The 20,702-nt window shown below is 36.1% G+C and overlaps 2 protein-coding genes across 14 annotated transcripts in view; both read right to left on the bottom strand.

Moving 5' to 3' along the window:
- The window catches only part of LOC101896609 (uncharacterized), a 96,127-nt gene extending 92,636 nt beyond the window's left edge, over nt 1–3,491 (bottom strand). For 8 of the 13 annotated variants that reach the window (XM_005191403.4, XM_011297549.3, XM_005191401.4 and 5 more), the window contains exons 1-2: nt 3,301–3,401; nt 2,136–2,606 (exon numbers count right to left, since the gene is read on the bottom strand). In XM_005191403.4, the coding sequence (XP_005191460.1) occupies nt 2,136–2,358 (223 nt within the window). In that variant the 5' untranslated portion in view covers nt 2,359–2,606; nt 3,301–3,401. Of the gene's footprint in view, nt 1–2,135; nt 2,607–3,179 lie in introns of all 13 variants that reach the window. The other 5 variants (XM_005191405.4, XM_005191404.4, XM_011297545.3 and 2 more) reach the window with 4 other exon arrangements.
- A 13,505-nt stretch (nt 3,492–16,996) lies between these two features.
- LOC101896428 (leucine-rich repeat neuronal protein 1) lies at nt 16,997–18,871 on the bottom strand. Its single transcript, XM_005191399.4, has 2 exons — nt 18,751–18,871; nt 16,997–18,667 (listed from the first exon to the last, which is right to left on the bottom strand). The coding sequence occupies exon 2, from the start codon at nt 18,605–18,607 to the stop codon at nt 17,216–17,218; it is 1,392 nt and encodes a 463-aa protein (XP_005191456.1). The 5' UTR covers nt 18,608–18,667; nt 18,751–18,871; the 3' UTR covers nt 16,997–17,215.
- Nucleotides 18,872–20,702: the final 1,831 nt, after the last annotated feature.

The raw sequence follows: 20,702 nt of genomic DNA on the forward strand, positions 1-20,702 counted from the left end.
TCTCTAGCTTGGTATATATAAATATTTCATTTAACCAAGCTCTGATAAGATTACGAAATATATCAGTCCACTTAAAATAGTTTGGCCTAAGAGCCCGAAAATCTATTGGAATTTTAATCCATAAACTAAGTGCCATCAAATGCTCTTGAAATTTTCCACAATCAAGCCGTGGTATAGGACGGTAAAATTATTAAAAAACATGCAGGCAATTCGAAAAACATCCACAATTTGGTCGAAAAGAAAACTGGGGTTTCATAGCAAAATTGATGGTATTATTATATGATAAATTTTAGGTATAAAAATTTCTTTTGTTCAGAGACTCCCAGTGAAATTTGATATAGAATTATTCTTCCTTTGACACTTGCTCCAAAAACTGAAGTTTTAAAGGGGATTTTGGCTCAGAATAAAAATGTGTTAAATTAGCAGAAAAAACGTAACTTTAACTTTTAATACATACATTTCGAATTAAATTTTCGTGAAAACTATAAAATCTAGATACATAGTTTATTCTAAGATTTTTTATGAAATCTTCTGTAGAATATTTCATCTTTCAACACTTTCTGCCTAGAATAAAACTTTATGTTAATTTCATGCATCAACTCCAAAAAGACTGAGAAAAAATTGATCAGAACATTTTTTTCGCGTTTTTTTTGACAATATTGATGAAAACATTATCTTGATATATAAGAAAAATCCAAAATTCTTTTCTTTGATGACTTACAGTGAAATTTGATGAGGAATAATTTTGTCTTTGATGTAATCCTTCTAAAATTATGCTTTGAAGGAGAAATTTGCATAAACTCACTCACTCGCAATATAACGAAATTTTTGAATCAACTAGTTGCTAATAAACCAGTCCTGATTTTCGACATTTATAGTTATTATTTGGTATTCTCTATGGATGAAAATTGGCTGCACGAAATTGTTCAATAGCGGTCCGTCCGTGTTCTGAAAATATTTTCAAACAAAAATCTCTATAGGTAGCCAAATCTCAGAAAATTTCTGTATATTCCAGGCTTTGATATAGTGCCCATACAATATTATTGTACGTTGGCGAAACTTATTGACAAAAAACGGACTTAACTTGGAAGTAAACATCGAAGGACGATAGGATTCGTTTTATGAGATGAGAGCTATAAGATATAAATTCCAAGATTTTGTGTTAATAGGCCCTTGTTTTCGGTCACCATTTCCGATCTTTGAATAATATTTAATAATAATAATAATTTGAATAATAATTAATAATAATATTTAATAATAATAATCTGAATAATATTTGGCTTCATATAAACCCTTCATATATATCCTGGCTTATATAAGCTAGTTAAAGGATTCGCAGTTTACTATTTCCAAATAATGTGCCTCAATTCAATTCTCTCCTTTTTCATCGCTAATTTCAAACATTCTAGAGACTAGAAAATCAGTGGCTTTCCTGTATTTGCTCCCAAATGTGTTCCTTATAAGCAAAAAATTGCCCAATACTCCAGTCTAACTTATTTTCAATTTCTCCCATCCCCCAACTCTTCCCCTAAATTTGGCGATTTTTCCCCTATTCCACAATGTTGACACCATTGTCGAGATATTTGCTCATTTGATTGGTCTTGTTCTTCTTGTTGCCACCGTTGCTGCTGCTGTTCATGGTGTTGTTGTTGCTTTTGTTGTTGAAATTTGTGTCCCATATGCGATGGCAAGAACGACGACAACAACAAGAGCAACAACAACAAAAGAAAATTTAAACAACTGCTCAATGAAGAAGATGAGCAAAAGAAGATTTCTACACTGCTTATCCATTCATTCGTCCCGTCTGTGCGTCTATCAGTCTCTAACGTAAATATTCAAAATAGAACAACAACAACAACAATGTGAGGCCAAAAACACAAAAGAGAAATTCATTTCCACTTGAGAAAACTCTTCGCTTTATATAATCACTGGGATGTGGTGTGGTGATGAACGTGTTCTGAACAAAAGACCATTCGAAAGACACAAGAAAGGAGAACACGAAGAAGAAGAAAACAGACAACTTTTCTTTCATCGAGAAAATCTATGCAGAGCTTAAGGTTGGTCAAATTAATGAGTGAATGGATGAATGGTGGGTGTGTGGTTTGGATGGTTGATTGGGTTGGATGGATACTTACACCAGAAGACCGCTACATAATCCTTGTCATTCAATAGCTTCTCCAATTGCTTGGCAGTGACTTCTTCGATGACGGCCTCGGGTTCAACAGGTGCGGCCGGAGCTGAATTTACGCTCGGTGATGCTTTTTTGTTGTTAGCACAGTTTACATTTTCGGGGAAACTCAGCACAAACAGCGAACAAATGACCAAAGTCAGTAAAGATTTTAAACGCGGAAAATGCATTTTATATTCCTTACGCACGAACGAGCGAACGTAATTTCGATATCTATTTTATTTTTATTTAATCTTCTTCTTCTTCTTCTACTTCTCCTTTATCTTCTCTTCTCTTCGTTTTCAAATTAAATCATAGAATTGTGTAGAACTTAATTTCACTTTAACCAGAAATGAAATTCATCGGCGAAAAGTTTTGAACGCAAAAAAGACGCAACGCAACTCAGTTAGAGGGAGGGAATGAAATAAAAACTAAAAAACTGCAAAAAAGAACAGAAGGGGGAGACCAGGGAATGGTAAAGGACCACAAAGAAAAAGAATAGAAATTAAAATCGGTAACAACAAAAAAACGCTTTAAATTGTTTTCTTTGAGTTTTGTCAACTGGGGGTTCTTGGTTCCGTTTCACTTAGAAATTTCACAGCAAAAATTTCACTTGGTTGGCGTTTAAAAATATTTCTTTTTTTTCTCGTTTTCAATTTTTTTTCCTTCGCTTCGTTATTTATTTTTATTTCTTATTCAAAATTTTGCTTAGATTCTTCTATTCTTTGACACTCTCACACGGCTGTGCATGTGCGTTTGTAGGGGTGTGTGTGTGTGCGAGTATTGGTGGATTTTATTTAAATTGTATGGGTCTATCTAATATATATTTTTAGAATCGTATGGCCAGAAGGCGAAATTTTTTCTTATTTTTTTCGTATGCGATATATATTTAATTTTTTTCCTCTTCTTTATAATACATAACTACATATATGCACAGATATTTTTGTAGAAAAAAAATATATTTTTCCTTTTTAAAAAATATATATAATATTTTCTTCTTTATGGCAATTACATATGTGTATGCATATATGTATTTATGTGTAACGCTTGGGTTCTTCTTCTGTTTTTGGCCAGTTCTGATAATTTTTTTTTCAATAGGAATTTCTTTTTTTTTTTTCTTCAAAAATATTCACAAAATTATTCCGCGGACTAAATCAATTCGTTTTGCTTCTCTTTTTTCACTTTTATTTTGTTCTACTCCGTGCAGAGGTCCGCTCGCAACTGAACAATTTCCTTAGGATTTGATCAAATTTCGGAAAAGCTTTTTGGGACACCACACCAGGCCGTGTGTTGAAAAGTTTTCCACGACGTCGAGAATTTCGAATTTTCTTAATTTTCATTTTTCATCTGGTGTTTCTTGCGATAGATGCGCAGCCACCAATCTTCTCAATTTCGAAAATTGTTCTCTCTCTTTCCCCGGTCTCTCAGCGATCATATGTTGGCTAATGAAAACACCAGCAGGAGGATCATGTAATAATAAAAAAGTGGAAAAAGAAATAAACACAATTGGTGTTTTTTTCATTTTAATCGTTGTTGTTTGTAAACAAAGTGTGAAAATGAAAAATGCATTTCCACCAAAGCCGCCAAATGGCACGATAAACGAAAGGAAATAGTTTAGAGAGAAAATTGTGTTTTATTTGTTTTCTTTAAGTTCATGGTTTTCTTTCTTCTTTGGTTCTTAGTTTATTTTCTGTTTCTATGAACAATTCGTTTTTTGTTTATAATTTGTTTTCTTTTTATTACCTAATTTATAAACTTACAGAGGAGAATGCAGAAGTTCAGTTCATAGAGACTAAATGCATTGATTTATATCATCTACACCTGGAAAAGACTATGGTGCAAAAGTATGGGAATGCAACTCAGAGTTAGTCTTTTATTCACTAATAATATTAAAAGGGCTTTAAAAATACCTTCGAAACTGTTTGAAATTAAAACGGGGATTTCTGGCGGCAATTTTTAAATCCTACACCACATAATGGTAAGGGTATTATGTCTTTGTGCATTTGTTTGTAACATGGAGAAGGAATCGAGATAGACCCATAGTTACTTTTGAAGATCTTCATAGAATCACTTTTTTAGTCGATTTATGCATGCCATTCAGTCTGTCCGTCCGTCCATCCATGTATTTTTGTATTTTGGCAAATCCGACCGAATTTAGTCTAGAAGTAAATACATCAAATTTGGAGAAAATCGGTTAAGATATACTCATAGCTATAGCTCCCATACATTCGATTTGAGATTTTAAGTCTCTCATATGCGTAATATGCACTCCACAAGAATGATATCCCAGATATTTTATGGAGTTCAAAAATACCTCTGTCAATTTTTATCGAAATCGGATCAGATTAGAATATCGCTCCCATATATATTTTTTCCCGATATCAAATTTTTTGTACACCACATGGCTAATATGAGCCATAATGAACTGAATTTTGGCAATTCTGACCAAATTCCTACAAGAAACATGATATAGATATGTCTCGCATATACATGGTGGGATAAAAAAACTGCAACAAAGTCAAACGCCATAATTTTTAATTTTTTTAAAATAGAACAGTGTGGCTTGTTTGTTCGGGAAACCGTAGTATCTTGTTGTTGAAAAATGGTCAGGCATTATCCCTTAATTGTTGTTTTTATTAAAACAACGTTTGTTTATTAGTGGAGAACGATGGTAATGCTTACCAGGAGGTAAGGCAGGGAATACCTAGGTTTCGGAAAGAGCCACCAATCCTCATAAGTTCCCTTGTTTTTTGTCTGGGATATTCTCCCCATAAGTTATTTTAAAAAATAACTTCTATGACAATTTTTTAAAAATTTTATTGAATGAAAGCAAAAAATGTCGCCAATAGCATCAAATTTTAGAAAAAGTTTAGATTTGTTTGAATTGGTCACCGTCACACGCTGCCCGAATGTTGCTCTGCGGTATTTAGGCCCATTCCCGGCGAAGAGATTCATTGAGATGATCGACACCTTGGTTTTTTTAGTGCCAACCTTGCTTTTAAAAATACTCCAGACACAATAGTCCAACAGATTGGTATCCGGAGCTTTTGGCGGCCATTGTGCGCTGGAAATGAAGCGAGAAACCTCATTTTGTAACAATACTTGGGTGGCGAGTGCTGAGTGCGATGGTGCTGTGTCCTGTTGGAATGTCCCAGGTCTGCGGCATTTAATCTGATATCATGGTCGATTAATACGAGCGGAGAGCATTCATCGGTTGTTATGGCGGCCTAACCCATCACCATGGCCGGCGTTTGAGTTCTAGTGGCCAACCGAAGGTGCACATTTTCAGCTGACCTCTTTGGCAAGTAAACACAATCATTTTGTTTGTTTACAAACTGCTGGATAAGAAAGGTTTTCTCATCGGAGAAAACCAAATTCGGCAGTTCACCACTTTTGGCCGAGCGGCAACTCTTTAGCTCTTTTGAGTCTATTTTCTTTCTGTTGCGGTGTAAGTTTTTTAACTTTTTAGAATTTTAATGGCTTTACACCGAGCTCATTTTTCAATATTTGCTGAATGAAATATTGCGATGGCTCACGAGCCATTATTCTGCCACTGCGACGCGAGTATCGATCAGGTATTTTCTTTACTTTTCGAACCATTTCTGCTGCTGTTTTCTTCCGTCCACTTCCTTGAACACTTGTGTTTTTGCAGCCAAATATAAATCTGTCACTGTTATATTCCATCACGAATAAGTTTTTTTCTGGAAAATTCCCACCAAAATGCTTTTGTACGCTTGTAAACAATATAATGAGCTGTCACTGGAATAATTTTTACAGCTGTCGGACGAGTGGCGTAGAAGTGAAAACAGTCTGAAGTTGGTTGCAATTTGTTCACTCCCACTGTATATGCTTACAAGTCTTCCTTTGACAACATCTCCTTGTCAAAATGTGTATCATGAATCCATATCACAAATCAGAGATGGGAACCTGTTTTCTATGCAATTATATTGACAGAAAATGCAGAGCTGGGAATGCTTATTTGAAATAAGGTACCATACTGACAACCTATTCGCAACCTTCATTCCAAATTTCAGAATTTTAGCTCTATCTGTTTGCCCAATACAATGGATTCGTTTTCTGCACTCCGACATCTACCGACATGCAATGTTTCAAGATTCTAGCTTCAGTCTTTTACATTATTTTTCTATGCAGTTCTACATATGTTATTAGGATCAGGAGATTCTTTCGAGTACGAGAAAAAATCAACCTATATATCCCTTTATTGCACTCCTACTAATTTCCGCCCCGATACTCCAAAGTGTGGAAGTTTTGGGGAAGATTTTTTTTAAGATTTATGTTAATAAAAGAACAAATAGTACGATATTTTCCATTGTTTGTACCAGATATAGGTTTGATACAAGAATTATTCGAATTCTAAATTAGTGTTCGCTTTTCGAGCGATTCAGGATTTTTCAAAACACTGACTGATTGCTGGGGGAGGGAGTTTTGGATATACATAAAGGATTTCACCGAGGATTTCCGTATTCGCTCTCGGTCGAATTTTGATAATATATGCATGGACAGTAGAACATTATTATATCGACTACATGTAGCTTGAAAAGGATTTCGTCTAAAACGAATCAGCCGTTATTTTTATCCGACAAAAAATTACATTACCAAAAATTTCTAAAAAAATTGTCGATCATAACTACTTACAAATATACGGACTAATCCATTACGACTACGCCGACATATCTCACGAAATAAGATAATAAGAAAAGTACTTATTCTGTGGTCACTAAAAGTCGAAAAATAATTAGAAGTGTTGACGGCGAGTCTCGGACTCATAATCTTCGAGTTTTGTAGTCGGGCCCATACTCTCTATATCGACGTTAATTATTACTTCTTAATTAGAACAATTGCTTTGTGTTGTAAAATTGTACTCGGATGTTCCGGAAACTATTCCGGGGAAGTAGCCTGTTTTGTAAAAAAATAACTGCGGACAAAAATGTAATGAGATTTTTCTGGGACTTTTAATTGAAATTAAAAAAGTTAATTGTATTTTTTGTAGAAAGGTCTTTATATTTCTATTTTTTTCTTCTTTAAATTACGACATTTCCAATTTAATAATAATAGAACAGTGTTGAAATGCCGTAGTATTTTGTTGTTGCAAAATTATTAGGTTTAATCCCTTAAGTGTTGTTTTTAATTGTAATTCGACAAAGTACATATTCTGAAATTGACTTTGATAAAAAAGAAGCATCTTTCGTTGTTGATGATTTCACATTTGAGTTTGAAAACGTTAATGTAATTAAATTTCAGTTGTAAACCACACAAAATTTTGTTCAACATATCTTTTTTTCTATTTTAATTAATTCGATACAATTTGTCAATTTTTAATTGTTTCATTAGAAAGTCAAATTAAAATGTTCGGTCAAAACCACAAAATAATGACATAAAGTATTTGTTTCTACGAATGGGGAATTTCATTCATTTTTTCGTTTTTATTTTATTTATTTATTTTTTTTTAATTGACAACTTGTTGTCTTAATTGCTTATTTAATCCTTAATTTGCATATTTAATTTCGAATGGACTGTCTGTGTGAGTGAGTGAGTGTGTGAGTGCATTTGTTGTTTTTTAATTTTAACATGGGAATAACAACTTACTGTTCAGATTACGAACAATTGAATGTTGTTAAATGGAAAAATGGCAAAATTTTTTTCTGTTCACTGAAAGCTACTTCTACAATAACACATGCACACATACACTCACTTACGCACACACAAAACACATCTGCAAATTGCCATTCATTTCCGTTCGGTTTTTCCTGTTCGAAATGCAAAAACACAATAAATTATTTTAAATAGAAAAATTGTTTACCTTTATTAAATTTTTACATTCGTAAACAAAAAAAAAAAAAAAAAAAAAAAAAAAGAATGCTCCGAAAAACAAAACTAATCAACTTTCTGACAGAAATTTTATTTTTTCCTATTCATAAATAATTTATGTTTTTATTGTTATTATTATTTGTAGTGAATGTGAAAATATGGCAAGGTGTGTGTGAGTGTGTGGAAAATTACTATAAATATGAAATAGAATAGAATGGAATATAAATTAACTGGAATATTGTTTATATCGGCCGGAGAAAACTAAGCAGATACACAGATCTATTTTTACTGCAAAATAAATTACTAAGTGAATAGGGTGTTTTGTTTTATTTGAGTTGAAAAAAAGGGAAGCAAACTAACATTGAGCATTTAAAGGGATACCACTGTTATGGGTAGTCCACCCAACACAACTGTTATTTTTAGAAATCGAAATCGGCTTTTATTTTATTATTGAACATAAATATTTCTAATGCATAATTCAACAAAATAAATCATTTTATTTTAAAATGTTATATACCAAAATAAATGTTATGTATATGAAATCCAAATCCATTGCACCAGGTACATTTATAACACTTATGAGGTTATGTACTGATATATGACAATTGTTCGTTGCTCGGAGGGCATAAAAAATGAATAAGAGACTTCGGCGAAAAAAAAAAAACAAATTTGGAACACATAAAGATATGATAAATAATGCCAGAGGTGGTAAAAGTATGTATTTTAAGCGAACTCATATTTTGTTATGCCCTCAGCCATATGGCTACTAAGGGGATATATAAAATTTAATGCGGACAAAACATGCCTTATCGAAATAGCGGATTTGGGCCCAAGGTCTCATTTGACCAAATCCATTTCAGGACATTTAGAGTTAAACTGGATCGAAGGGAGTATCTGATTTGGTCCAAACTTGCAACATCGTAATATTATGAGCAAACTTAGATCGAGTTTGGAGATGGACAAAGTCGGTCAACACCTTTTTTGACAACAAATCCCCCACAAAAGGTAGATAATAGACGTTATCCAATTTTGTGCAAACTTTGTAAATACTAATATTTTTATCGTCGCTAAGTCAGGTGCGGATATGGGTAGCATTGGCCCACTCTATCAAGTAATTCCCCCAGAAAGCATCAAAATGCGAAATGAGCATCTGACCATTGAACACCAGATCTAGTATGAAGATGGAACATATTGGACCACCCCTTCTGCTATCTCACCCACAACAGGTCAACATTTTGAATTACTACCACACTCATACAACATTTATGAATCTATACTTATACCCGTTTCTTAGGAGTTCGTCGAAATTACCTATTTAAGGAGATCATTGTTTTACTTCTAGTTCGAATTTGGTCATTTTTTCTGGAGAGAGGAACTTACTCGTGAGTGGTATGTAATAAAAACGGTATCTTTCCCGAAATTTTTGGGAAATTTTTCCAATTCCTTTAAAATTGTGAAGGGCAATAAAAGTTCGGACACGGCCGAACTTAGCTGCTTTTTTACTTGTTGACATTAAAATTTGCTCCACAGGGTTTAGGATATGGGTTCTCCATAGACGAGTTGAAACAGGGAGTCTAAATGCCGGCCCGGTCAACTGATACGTAATAACTTGTTTTCCATAAAATAAAGCAAAATATTGCGAAGTTGTCGATTAGAATACAGGGTGAGACAAAAAAAAAAAACTGCATCAAAGTCAAACGTCATTTTTTTAAGTTTTACTGAATGAAAGCAAAAAATGTCGGAAATAGCATCAAATTTTATAATAAGTTTAGATTTGTTCGAATTGGTCACCTTTGGCACGAATTATGGGCTTCAAACGGCCAATGGAACCGTCACACGCTGCCCGAATGTTGCTCTGCGGTGTTTTGGCCCATTCCCGGCGAAACGCTTGCTTGATGTGATCGACACTTTGGTATTTTTAAGTGCCAACCTAGCTATCCAACCTACTTCAGATACAATAGTCCAACGAATTGGTATCCGGAGATTTTGGTGGCCATTGTGCTCTGGAAATGAAGCGAGAAACCTCATTTTTTAACCATTCTTGGGTGGCGCGTGCTGAGTGCGATAGTGCTGAGTCCTGTTGGAATGTCCAAGGTCTGCGGCCAAAATGATTGCATGCCCAAAGCTTTAATACACCCTCCAAAATATTTTTGCGATAATATTCAGCATTTATTCTGATACAATAGTCGATTAATACGAGCGGAGAGCGACCATCGGCTGTTATTGCGGCCCACACCATCACCAAGGCCGTTTCTTGAGTTCTGGTGGCCAACCGAAGGTGCACATTTTCAACTGACCTTTTTGGCAAGTAAACACAATCATTTCATTTTGTTTGAAAACTGCTGAACGACGAATATTTTCTCAACGGAGAAGGAGAAATCCAAATTTGGAAGTTCACCACTTTCGGCCAAGCGTAGCAACTTTTTAGCTCTTTTGAGTCGATATTCTTTCTGTTGAGGTGTAAGTTCTTGCACTTTTTGGTATTTCAATGGCTTTACCCCGAGCTCATTTTTCAATATTTGCCGAATGGAATATTGCGATATGTTCAGCTCACGAGTCATTTTTCGGCCACTGCGACGTGGGTTTCGGTCAAGTAGCTTCTTTATTTTCGAAGCATTTCTGCTGATGTTGCTGTTTTCTTCCGTCCATTTCCGTGACGTTGGGCTACGCTACCAGTATCACGGTAACGAACGATGCTACGAGACTCAGAAGATTTATTCACATTTAAATGCGGGAGTGCTCTAAGACACCCACTTGTGGTTTTCCAGCCAAAAATAAAGAAATCAAACTATCACGTTTGAATTCTACCACGAATATCTTTTTTTCTGGAAAATTCTCTCCTAAATAATTTTGTACGCTTGTAAACAATATAATGAGCTGTCACTGGAATAATGTTAACAGCTGTCGTATGAGTGGCTTAGAAATGACAGCAATCTGAAGTTGGTTGCAGTTTTTTCATCTCACCCTGTATTTGCATTTTTGACATTGATATTAACCCCTTAGGTTTTCACCATGTAAATTCTTTTTTACACGCTTAAATTCCTCCCCTCCACCTCTGGAAATTTCCAATTCTTCCCTTCTACAATTATTGAATTCCACCACCCCCAGTTGTGGCAATCTCCTTTAAAGTTATTCTTTCATTGATACTTTTAACCACCAACAATGGAATCGGATACAATTTATTGAAAAAAGAATGATAAGAAAATCCTTTTGCAGTATCCTTTTGTCCCAAAATGTGATTTTGAGGGATTTACAAGGATGTGTGGTTGTAGGGCAAATGAAGATGGGTTTCTTCGCACCCCCCTTTGGTGGACCCAACCAGTTGTTATGGTAATACCCGTCTCATCATTTATTTTCTTTAAATAATCATTTAAATAAACCGCAAGGATTCTTTTGTGACACTTGAGGTGTTTTTTCCTGAAAAAAAAAAAAACGGAGACGAAAAAATCCCATTTTAGCAACAAAAGTTATTTTTCCCTTCCAAAACAGCAAAAAAAAAAGGAAATTGAAAGGTATGGCGAAGCTGTGAATATATTTTCTTTCAAGTGAAAAACAATTAGTCTGCATTTGAAAGAATTTTTATTTCCATCATTGTTTTTTGTTTTTCGTCTTGTTTTTTTTCTCTTTACGTTTCTTTGTGAATTGTTTCCTGGGAAAAGTACGACGAAAGTATGTCGACAAAAAGTTAACAAACAGCCAGAAAGTTTCTTCTTTGAAAGTCTTGCACTTCGAATGAATTTTCGTGCTTTGTGAATCATTTATTTACAGCTTACTTCACTTGTTTGGTCGGTCGGTCGGTAGGTTGGTTGATGGCTCCTTCCGTCGTTCGGTCGCTTGGATAGTCGGCCGTTGATGGTGTTGCTGATGAAGTTTTACTTTTTTTTTGAAGAACGTTTACCTCGCCTGCCCAGTAATTGTGCCATAAATCACAGCTGGAAGTAGCTGTACAAATATTGTTGTAGTAGTTGTTGCTGCTGCTGTTGTTGTTGTTGTTGGTTATTCCATTAACAACATTTTGAGTCTTGAGACTATTTTCTTTTTAATTTCATTAAAGGCCACAATCCCCATATTGAGAGTGGGGGGGGGGGGAGAGAGAGAGGTGAATGAGTACCTTTAACAACTATGCCAAAAAGGATTATAGTGCCGGATAAGCCCGCCCATGCAATGGATGAAGAAGGGCGGTGGGTTTGCGTTGTTATTTCATCGTTAATTAACGTTTCCCTTCGGTGTAGGCGAGAAGGTGGAGGGGTACGGTTTCGGTGATGGGATTATTTAAATGATGCTGAGTGCATGTTTTTCTGGGTTATTATTTCTCATTTCATTTCTGGTCTTTATGTTAATGAGCTAAAAACAGATTTACATCCGCAACTGTAAATGGGACAACGGATATTCTGTTTCCGTGAAATGTTCCTGAATTTAGGGGAGGGGGCCGTTGGAGAGGATGCATTCAATTTTCACAACGGAATAGGAAGTTTTATGTTTTTATCATTGCCAGCCTGCAAATGGTTTGAAAAGTCTACTTGTATTTCATTTAAACTGGTAATTAAATTTTTCAAAAATGGAAAATAAAAATAACAAAACCATGAAATGATTACAAAAAAGTTTGTTCTACAAAAAAACAATCAAAAAGATAATTTAACGCGAATTCAGTTAGCACAATTTTTATGAGGGAATTTAGTTTGGCATATTCAAAAAGCAAAAAAAGAGAACTCGCCATGAATTGGATGCTTTTTGTTTGGAAGTTAATTAAACGGCTGTGGGCAGAAGTTGCTATTATGGTCTGGTGTTTTGTTCGGTGAAATGGCGTAATTTAAATTGCTGGTGCAGAACAATAGATTACACTTCTGAAGTTAGTTCTCTAGTAGTCATTCTGGTGACGCAATTTTGGCATGGATGCTTAAAAAATATTTTTATACCCTCCACCTTGGAAAGGAGTCGATGTCCGTCTGTCTGTTGAAATCACGATACAGCCCACATTATTTGACGTAGAGCGCCAAAATTTAGCAGAGCAATTGGTATTGTGTCTAGGATGGTTGGTATTGAACATGAGATATATCGGTCCACGTTCTGGTATAGTCCCCATATAACGGTACCTCCCGATATTCGGTATTTTGATGATTAATGCCACATTTTTTCACGGATTTGTATGAAAAGTGGTATTTGTAGGTCATATCGGGTCCCTGTACGTGTGGCAAAACATTGCATGTATAGGTCCACGTTTTGGTATAGCCCCCATATAAAGGTACCTCCCGATAATCGGTATTTTGATTATTTTTGCCACATTTTTGCCACGAATTTGTCTAAAAATTGGAATTTGTTGGTCATAATGGGTTCCAGCTCCAGTGGCGAAACATTGCATGTATGAGTCCATGATTTGGTATAGCCCCTATATAACGGTACCTCCCAATATTCGGTATTTTAATGGTTTTTGCAACAATTCTTCTAATGTTTCCTTTACCCGAAGGTGGAGGGTATTAAAAGTTTGGTCCGGCCGAACTTAATGTTCTTTTACTTGTTTAAGTATCTACAATTTATTCCAGGAGTTCCTTGAAGGAATATTCCTAGGAATCTACAATTTTTCGTCAGGAGGTCCTTGAAGGAATCACCCATTTTTCTCCTAAAAGATAACTATAAAGAACTCCACGATTAGAATAGACGCAAAGTCCTTGCAAAAAAAATTTTAAAAATCCATAAACACTTAAAAATGAATTATGTGACCGATGTCTCCTTGAAGAGGAAAATATCCATAAAAATTCACCATTTTTGTAATCAGAAGTCCATGAAAAGCGTTTCAGAGAATCCTTGATTTGTTTTGCTGGGGAAACTTCGAAAAAATCCATTTTTATAAATCCACGATTTGTATAACCGGAGACAATTTTTTGTAAAGCCTTGTGTTTCATGTTGGGTAAATACTTAAAAAAAAAAATGAAAGCAAACGTTTTCAGTTCGGCCAATAAATTAAACACGAATCGTCTTACAAACGAACAACGCTTGCAAATCATTCTCAGCAATTGGGCCTGAACAACGTGGGAAAATTTGCCGAAGTATTTAGGTGCGAAGACTTTCAAAATACATCTGGAAAGTTTGCCGAAGGTCGTTTTTATACCCTACACCTACCCTAACCTAAGGTGGTCAAGGTATTATGTCTTTGCGCATTTGTTTGTAATAGGCAAAGGTAACGAGATAGACTCATATTTCCTTTCGATGATCTGCTAGAATCACATTCTGAGTCGATCTATGCATCTCCGTCCGTCTGTCTGTCCATGTACAGGGTCAGATTAAAAAACTGCAACCAACTTCAGACTGCTGTCATTTCTAAGCCACTCGTCCAACAGCTGTTAAAATTATTCCAGTGGCAGCTCATTACATTGTTTACAAGCGTACAAAAGCATTTTGGTGAGAATTTTTCAGAAAAAAATTTATTTGTGATGGACTTAAAGCGTGATAGTGTGATTTCTTTATATTTGGCTGGAAAACCACAAGTGGCTATCGTTAGAGCACTCCAGCATTTAAATGTGAATAAATCTCGTACCATCGCTCGTTACCGTGATACTTGTAGCGTAGTCCGACGTCAATGAATTGGACGGAAGAAAACAGCAACATCAGCAGAAACAGTTCGAAAAGTAAAGAAGCGACTTGATCGCGATCCGCTCCGCAGTGGCCGAACATATCGCAATATCCCATTCGGCAAATATTGAAAAATGAGCTCGGGGTAAAGCCATTGAAATTCCAAAAAATGCAAGAACTTACACTGCAACAGAAAGAAAATAGACTTAAAAGAGCTAAAGAGTTGCTTCGCTTGGCCGAAAGTGGTGAACTGCCGAATTTGATTTTCTACTTTTCCGATGAGGCTTTCTCATTCGTTGTCCAGCAGTTTGTTAACAAACAAAATGGTGGTGTTTACTTGCCAAAGAGATCAGAGCTGAAAATATGCACAATATGTTGGCCATCAGAACTCAAACGCCGGCCATGGTGATGGTGTGGGCCGCCATAACAACCCATGGTTGCTCTCCGTTCGTATTAAATCGACCGTGGCATCAAAATAAATGCCGAATATTATCGCGGAAATATTCTGGAGGGTGTATTAAAGCCTTTGGCACGCAAATATTTTGGCCGCAGACCTTGGACATTCCAACATCGCACTCAGCACGCGGCACCCAAGAATGGTTACAAAATGAGGTTCCTCGCTTCATTTCCAGGGCATAATGGCCACCAAAATCTCCGGATACCAATCCGTTGGACTATTGTGTCTGGAGTATCTTGGAAAGCAAGGTTGGCACTAAAAAATACCAAAGTGTTGATCACCTTAAGTAAGCGCTTCGTCGGGAATGGGCCAAAATGCCGCAGAGCACCATTCGAGCAGCGTGTGATGGTTTCGTTGGCCGTTTGAAGACCATAATTCGTGCAAAAGGTGACCAATTCAAACAAATCTAAACTTATTCTAAAATTTGATGCTATTTCCGACATTTTTTGCTTTAATTCAATAAAAACTAAGAAAAAATGTAAAAATCACTGCTTTTGACTTTGTTGCAATTCTATGTCGATTAAGTGATGTTCGCCCGCTTGTGGAAATCACTCTAGCTTCCGAATTAAATGAAGTAAGTTAATCAAATTTTAATTATATGTATATTATGTCTGCAGATATTGAAAATGGGCCATGTAGGTCCACGTTTTTATATAGCCCCCATATAACGGTACCTCCCGATATTCGGTATTTTGATGATTTTCGCGACATTGTTCACCGGAATTGTTTCAAATTTGGCATTCGAAGTTGGTAATGGATACTACAGCCTAAGACAGAAAATTGTCTCTGCAGGTCAATCTTTCCATAGAGCGTACCTCCCTATATTCGGTATTTTGATGATTTTGATGATGCATGTCCAAGTCGTCGCATAGACCCTAATGTAACGGCTACATGCGATATTTTTAAGATTTTAACAGAATTTTTAACGGATTTTATATTTTTGTTTTGAAAATTGCTAAAGTCGTTCCAAGTGGTGGAGGATATTCAAAGTATGGCCCGGTCGAACTCTTCGCTTGATTTAGTTTTTTGATAAAATTTATTGATATGTAATAGATATGGGATTGTTGTTCTTTTTTGACTAATAGTGCAATTTGATGAATAAGATTTTTGTTTTTGACGTCATCCTTCTTAATCTATTCCTTCGTGGGAATATTTTGAATAAACTAACATGGTTTAACCTTAAAATGTGTATTTTACTTTTTTTTTAATTCCTAGCGTTTTTTAGGCAAGATTTGGAAATCGGATATATTCTCGGAGCAGAATTTTATGACAAATATTTTTTGACCCTCCACCATAGGAGGGTCAAGTTCGAAAATTGTTTATGTTGATCCAAGTTTTCGTATAGACCCCATATAACTGTTCCCTCAGATATTCTAGGTTTTGACGAAGCTTTGGTACTTACCGCTCCTAATGGGTTCTTACTTATTTGGCAAATTATTGCCTATATGGGTTTACGTTCTTTTCAAAAACTATGTATAATATTAAATAAAGAAGCCCAACAAGATGATGACTTTGATGACTGAAAATCGTCATATTACTATCTATAATGCTGCCAAATACTCTAGCTTCAGAATATTCAGAAAATTGTAGTCCGAAAATTAAAAAAAAACTGCAGAAGAGGAGAGAACACCCTTTGTTTAACTTACGTTACGATGTACATTTTCAAAATGTCGACACATGTGTCTTCTATTTTTATTGAGTTCGACTCATAATCGACTGGGTTTTTCCTATAATTACTCTCAGTGTTGCACAGTCCAATCAAAACATATTACCTTGCGGGGGAACGTTAGCATATTCTAAACGTATGAAAATCATCAGAGTATATCTACAATGAATAGCAAATTATCAAATCAATTAAATAATCAACAGATAGTATTTTTTTAATATTCAATTTTAATTAAACAAAATATTATTTTTGTTTATTTCCAGATATTCTGCTGGCCAACTTGGTAAGTTCTTTGTTAAAATTTTTATAGTTTTTGTAAAAACCACTTTAAGTGGATCTTACTTCTGAACAGAGTTAAGAAAACACAAAAAGGTGTTCTTTTATTTGGCAAAAGTTTAAAAATGTTTACAACAATATAATTCTTATAATCTATTGTTTTAAATAAATAAACATACAAAAAAAGTAAAATTCATGGAAATTGCAAGAATGCTAAACAATTCTAAACATATAAGTTTGTCATGTTGCTCTCTCAGTATTGTTCCTGGCGATTGGGTTCAATTGTGACACGAGAGTAGGGACTTCCCGGACCAACTTTGCGACGCATTGTAACTCCACCATGTGGCCTTAGGCCCATTACTATCAGATAGATGCCCACCGAACAGAGGACAATGAGACCCAATATTATAATGCCATAGATCCAACGGGGCCAACGCTCACAACTAAAATCGGAGGCATCGGCCGATGTCAAGGTAATGCCTCGCATGCGAGAAGGTTTGAAACAGCGACCATTCGTCTCGAGTCGTACATTTTTCAGCCACACTAGATTGCAGTCACAGCGTAACGGCACACCGTGCAGATCCAAGGCGGACAGTTGGAAAAATATTGGCGAAAGCGTGGAGTTAAAAGACTGCAGGCCAGTACCACGAAAAATCATGGAATGCAGGCGCGGTGAAGGGGTGGGATTGGCCCCAAAGGTGTGACCATCAATGTGGGACAGACGGCGACTGTTTTGGAAGCTAATCTTTTCCAGCGATTGCAGCGGCACAAAGGCATTTTCATCCAAAGTGTGCAGCACAGGCATATCTTCCATATACAGCTCACGTATTTGTGGCAGACGCTTGGTGTCTTCCTCGTTGAGGGTTAGGAAGAGGTTTTCACTTAAATCAATTTTCTCCAAAGTGGATGGGAGGCTTTGGGGAACTTCGGTCAGGCGATTACGTCTCAAATCCAATTCTTTTAGCACCACCTTCTTGGGCAAGGTGATATTACCCAGGCTGCAGGCTTCGAGTTTGAGGGTTTTCAGATTGATGTTGACACCAAATGTTTGATAGAAATCCAAGTCTTGAATACCCTCCGTCTGATTCAATTGGCGATTCCATGACAAATACAGAGACTCCAAAATCATCAATGGCGAGAAGATTTGAAAGCCCAAACTGTGCAAGTTATTGTGGGACAAATCCAAAATTTGCAAATGACCAAGTTCGTCGAAAGCATTGGTCTCGATCGATTGGATACTGTTCCAGCTAAGATACAACTCCCGCAAATTGAGCATGTTTATAAAGTTCTTGGCCACAATTATCGATATGTTGTTGTGCATGAGATTGAGATGGCGTAGAGTTTCACTGGACAGGGCGGGTACCCGCTGCAAAGCATTCCAGGTTAGATCCAAGCGATCCGTATACAAAGGCAGCATTTCGGAGAAATCTTCGGTTTTCAAACTCTTGAAACTGCAGTCGATGTTCACCACCCGCAGACCCCATGGTGGGGAACTGTCGCTGTTGCACTCACAGGATTTTCGGGTATTTTTGTGCAGTTCGGGATAACAGAAACGATCCACTTCTATGCCCTCGGTAAGGAACTCTCCAGTAACGGCAAATATGTGCAGAGCTAAAAATAGCCCCACTCTGAACTTAGTCACCATTCTTTCGTTGCTTCTTTCGTATTTTTGTATTGCTGTGAATCAATGTGTTCCGTTCTTTAGCTGTCGATTATTCACGCGGATATGATAAAGAAGAGAATAATGATTTTTATTGTTTAGTTCAAGTTCTGTTTTCGCTACTCCACCTGCTGTGAAAATGTAATCTATACTAATGTGCCGTTCTCCGTTGGCTTGCTTCGAAATCCCAAAGTAGTTGAACCATTCCCAAGCAACTGGAGTTCCATTTCCACGGCATTCCAACATTCTTCCATTGACGCTGTTATTGCTGTTATCTTATCGTGGCTGATTAGACTTTTTTCTGGATCGATAAAAGCAACTATGATTCGGTTGAGTCCCCAAAAGCTTTCTGAGTCCAAGGGTTGGGGTGGTGGTGAATGGATGGATGGCGATGGTAGGTGTCGTTGTCGGTGTTTATAGTGCGTTTTGCGTTTTTTTTTTTTTATGGGTCCGTTTTGTTTATATTTTGTGTCTTATCGCACCTGCAGTTACTTGATCTAAAAAAAGAAGAAGGAAAACAATAACAAAACCAACACACCACACCAGCGTTCAAATCGCCCCAATGAAAATGATTAGAAAGCGAAACACCTACACCGTAAAAAATAACGCTCCCCAAAAAAAAAAAAAAAAAAAAAAAAAACAAAGCAAATATGTTTGCATTGAACGATGAAACACATTTCGTTCTTCAACACCCCGACGGGGGAGACTTCAATCTCCCATTGCGTAATGTTGTTGTTGCTTTTTGTGTTTGTTTGAAATAAATCTATGTGGATTCGATATGTCGTCACAAAGAAATTCCCATTTGGATGTGTGTAAATGTTCCATGCTCTGGATAGGGGGAGAGAGGGAAGAGAATATTATTTAAGAATGTCAATAATTTGTTTTAAAAAATTGTTTTAATTTTTATAGAAATTTAAAATCAATTTTGTGAGTTTTAGAAATAACTGTATTTGTTGCAATGCAGATAAAAATTTGTATGGAAATTATGAGTTTTTTTTTGGATAGGCAACATTTATTTAGAAAGAATTTGAAATTCAGTAAATTTAATCAAGAAAATATTGGAAATGTTATTAGTCGGTTTTGCCTCCAGATGCATATCTTCAACCTATGTCCGTTTGTATACCCCCAGTCATATAGGTAGAGAGGGTACATTTCATTTGACACGACCAAAACGTACCTCATCAAAATAACGGTTTTAGACCTTAGGGCTCTTTGGACCAAATCCGTTTCAGAGCATTTGGAGTCGATGTAGCGATGTTCGTCCGTCCGTCTATCTGACTGCTGCGTACTATAACTGTCGAAGGGAGTATCCTATTTGACCCAAACTTGGTACATCGTAATATTGTTATCAAATTTAGATTGGGTTCGGAAATGAGCAATATCGGTCCACTTCTTCTGGTACCTGCCCCAAAAAGGTCGACATTTAAAAAAAAATCTTTTATTGCAGAGAAGGAGAAACGATAATCCGATTTTGCTCCAACTTTGCAAATACTAGGATTTCCATCACTCCTAGGTCAGGTGTGAAAATGGGCAACATCGGCCCACTTCATCAAATCAACATTTTGAATAGTTATAACCCTTAAAAAATGTGATCTGAGAGCCTGATTATCTTCAAATTTCACATATCCTAATATTTGTATTAATCAAAGGTCTGGTGTGAACATGGAATATATCGGTCCACTCCTTCTGGTACCTCCCCCACAAAAGGTCACAATCTTTAATATCTCTAAAGTTCAAAAAAAAAAAAAAAAAAAAAAAAAACATCTGCCGCCATTTAAACTTTGCACATCTCAATAGTTCTATCAACTCAGAATTTGTTATAAAGTTGGTAGAGATCGGATTATTGCTTATGGTACCTCCCCCACAAAGGGTCAAAGTTTCGAATATCAAAACGATCATAGAATCTGAAATAAGCATCCGGTTCTCTTCATATTTCACGCATCCCATTATTTCTAATAACACAACACCCGCTGTGAAGATGGGAATTATCGGTCCACTCCTTCTGGTATCTCCACCACAAAGGGCATCCGATTCCATGCAGACTTGGTACAAGATCTGCTCTGAAGATGGGATATATCAG

This window comes from Musca domestica, unplaced genomic scaffold, assembly GCF_030504385.1.
Source record: "Musca domestica strain aabys unplaced genomic scaffold, Musca_domestica.polishedcontigs.V.1.1 8, whole genome shotgun sequence".
NCBI lineage: Eukaryota > Metazoa > Arthropoda > Insecta > Diptera > Muscidae > Musca > Musca domestica.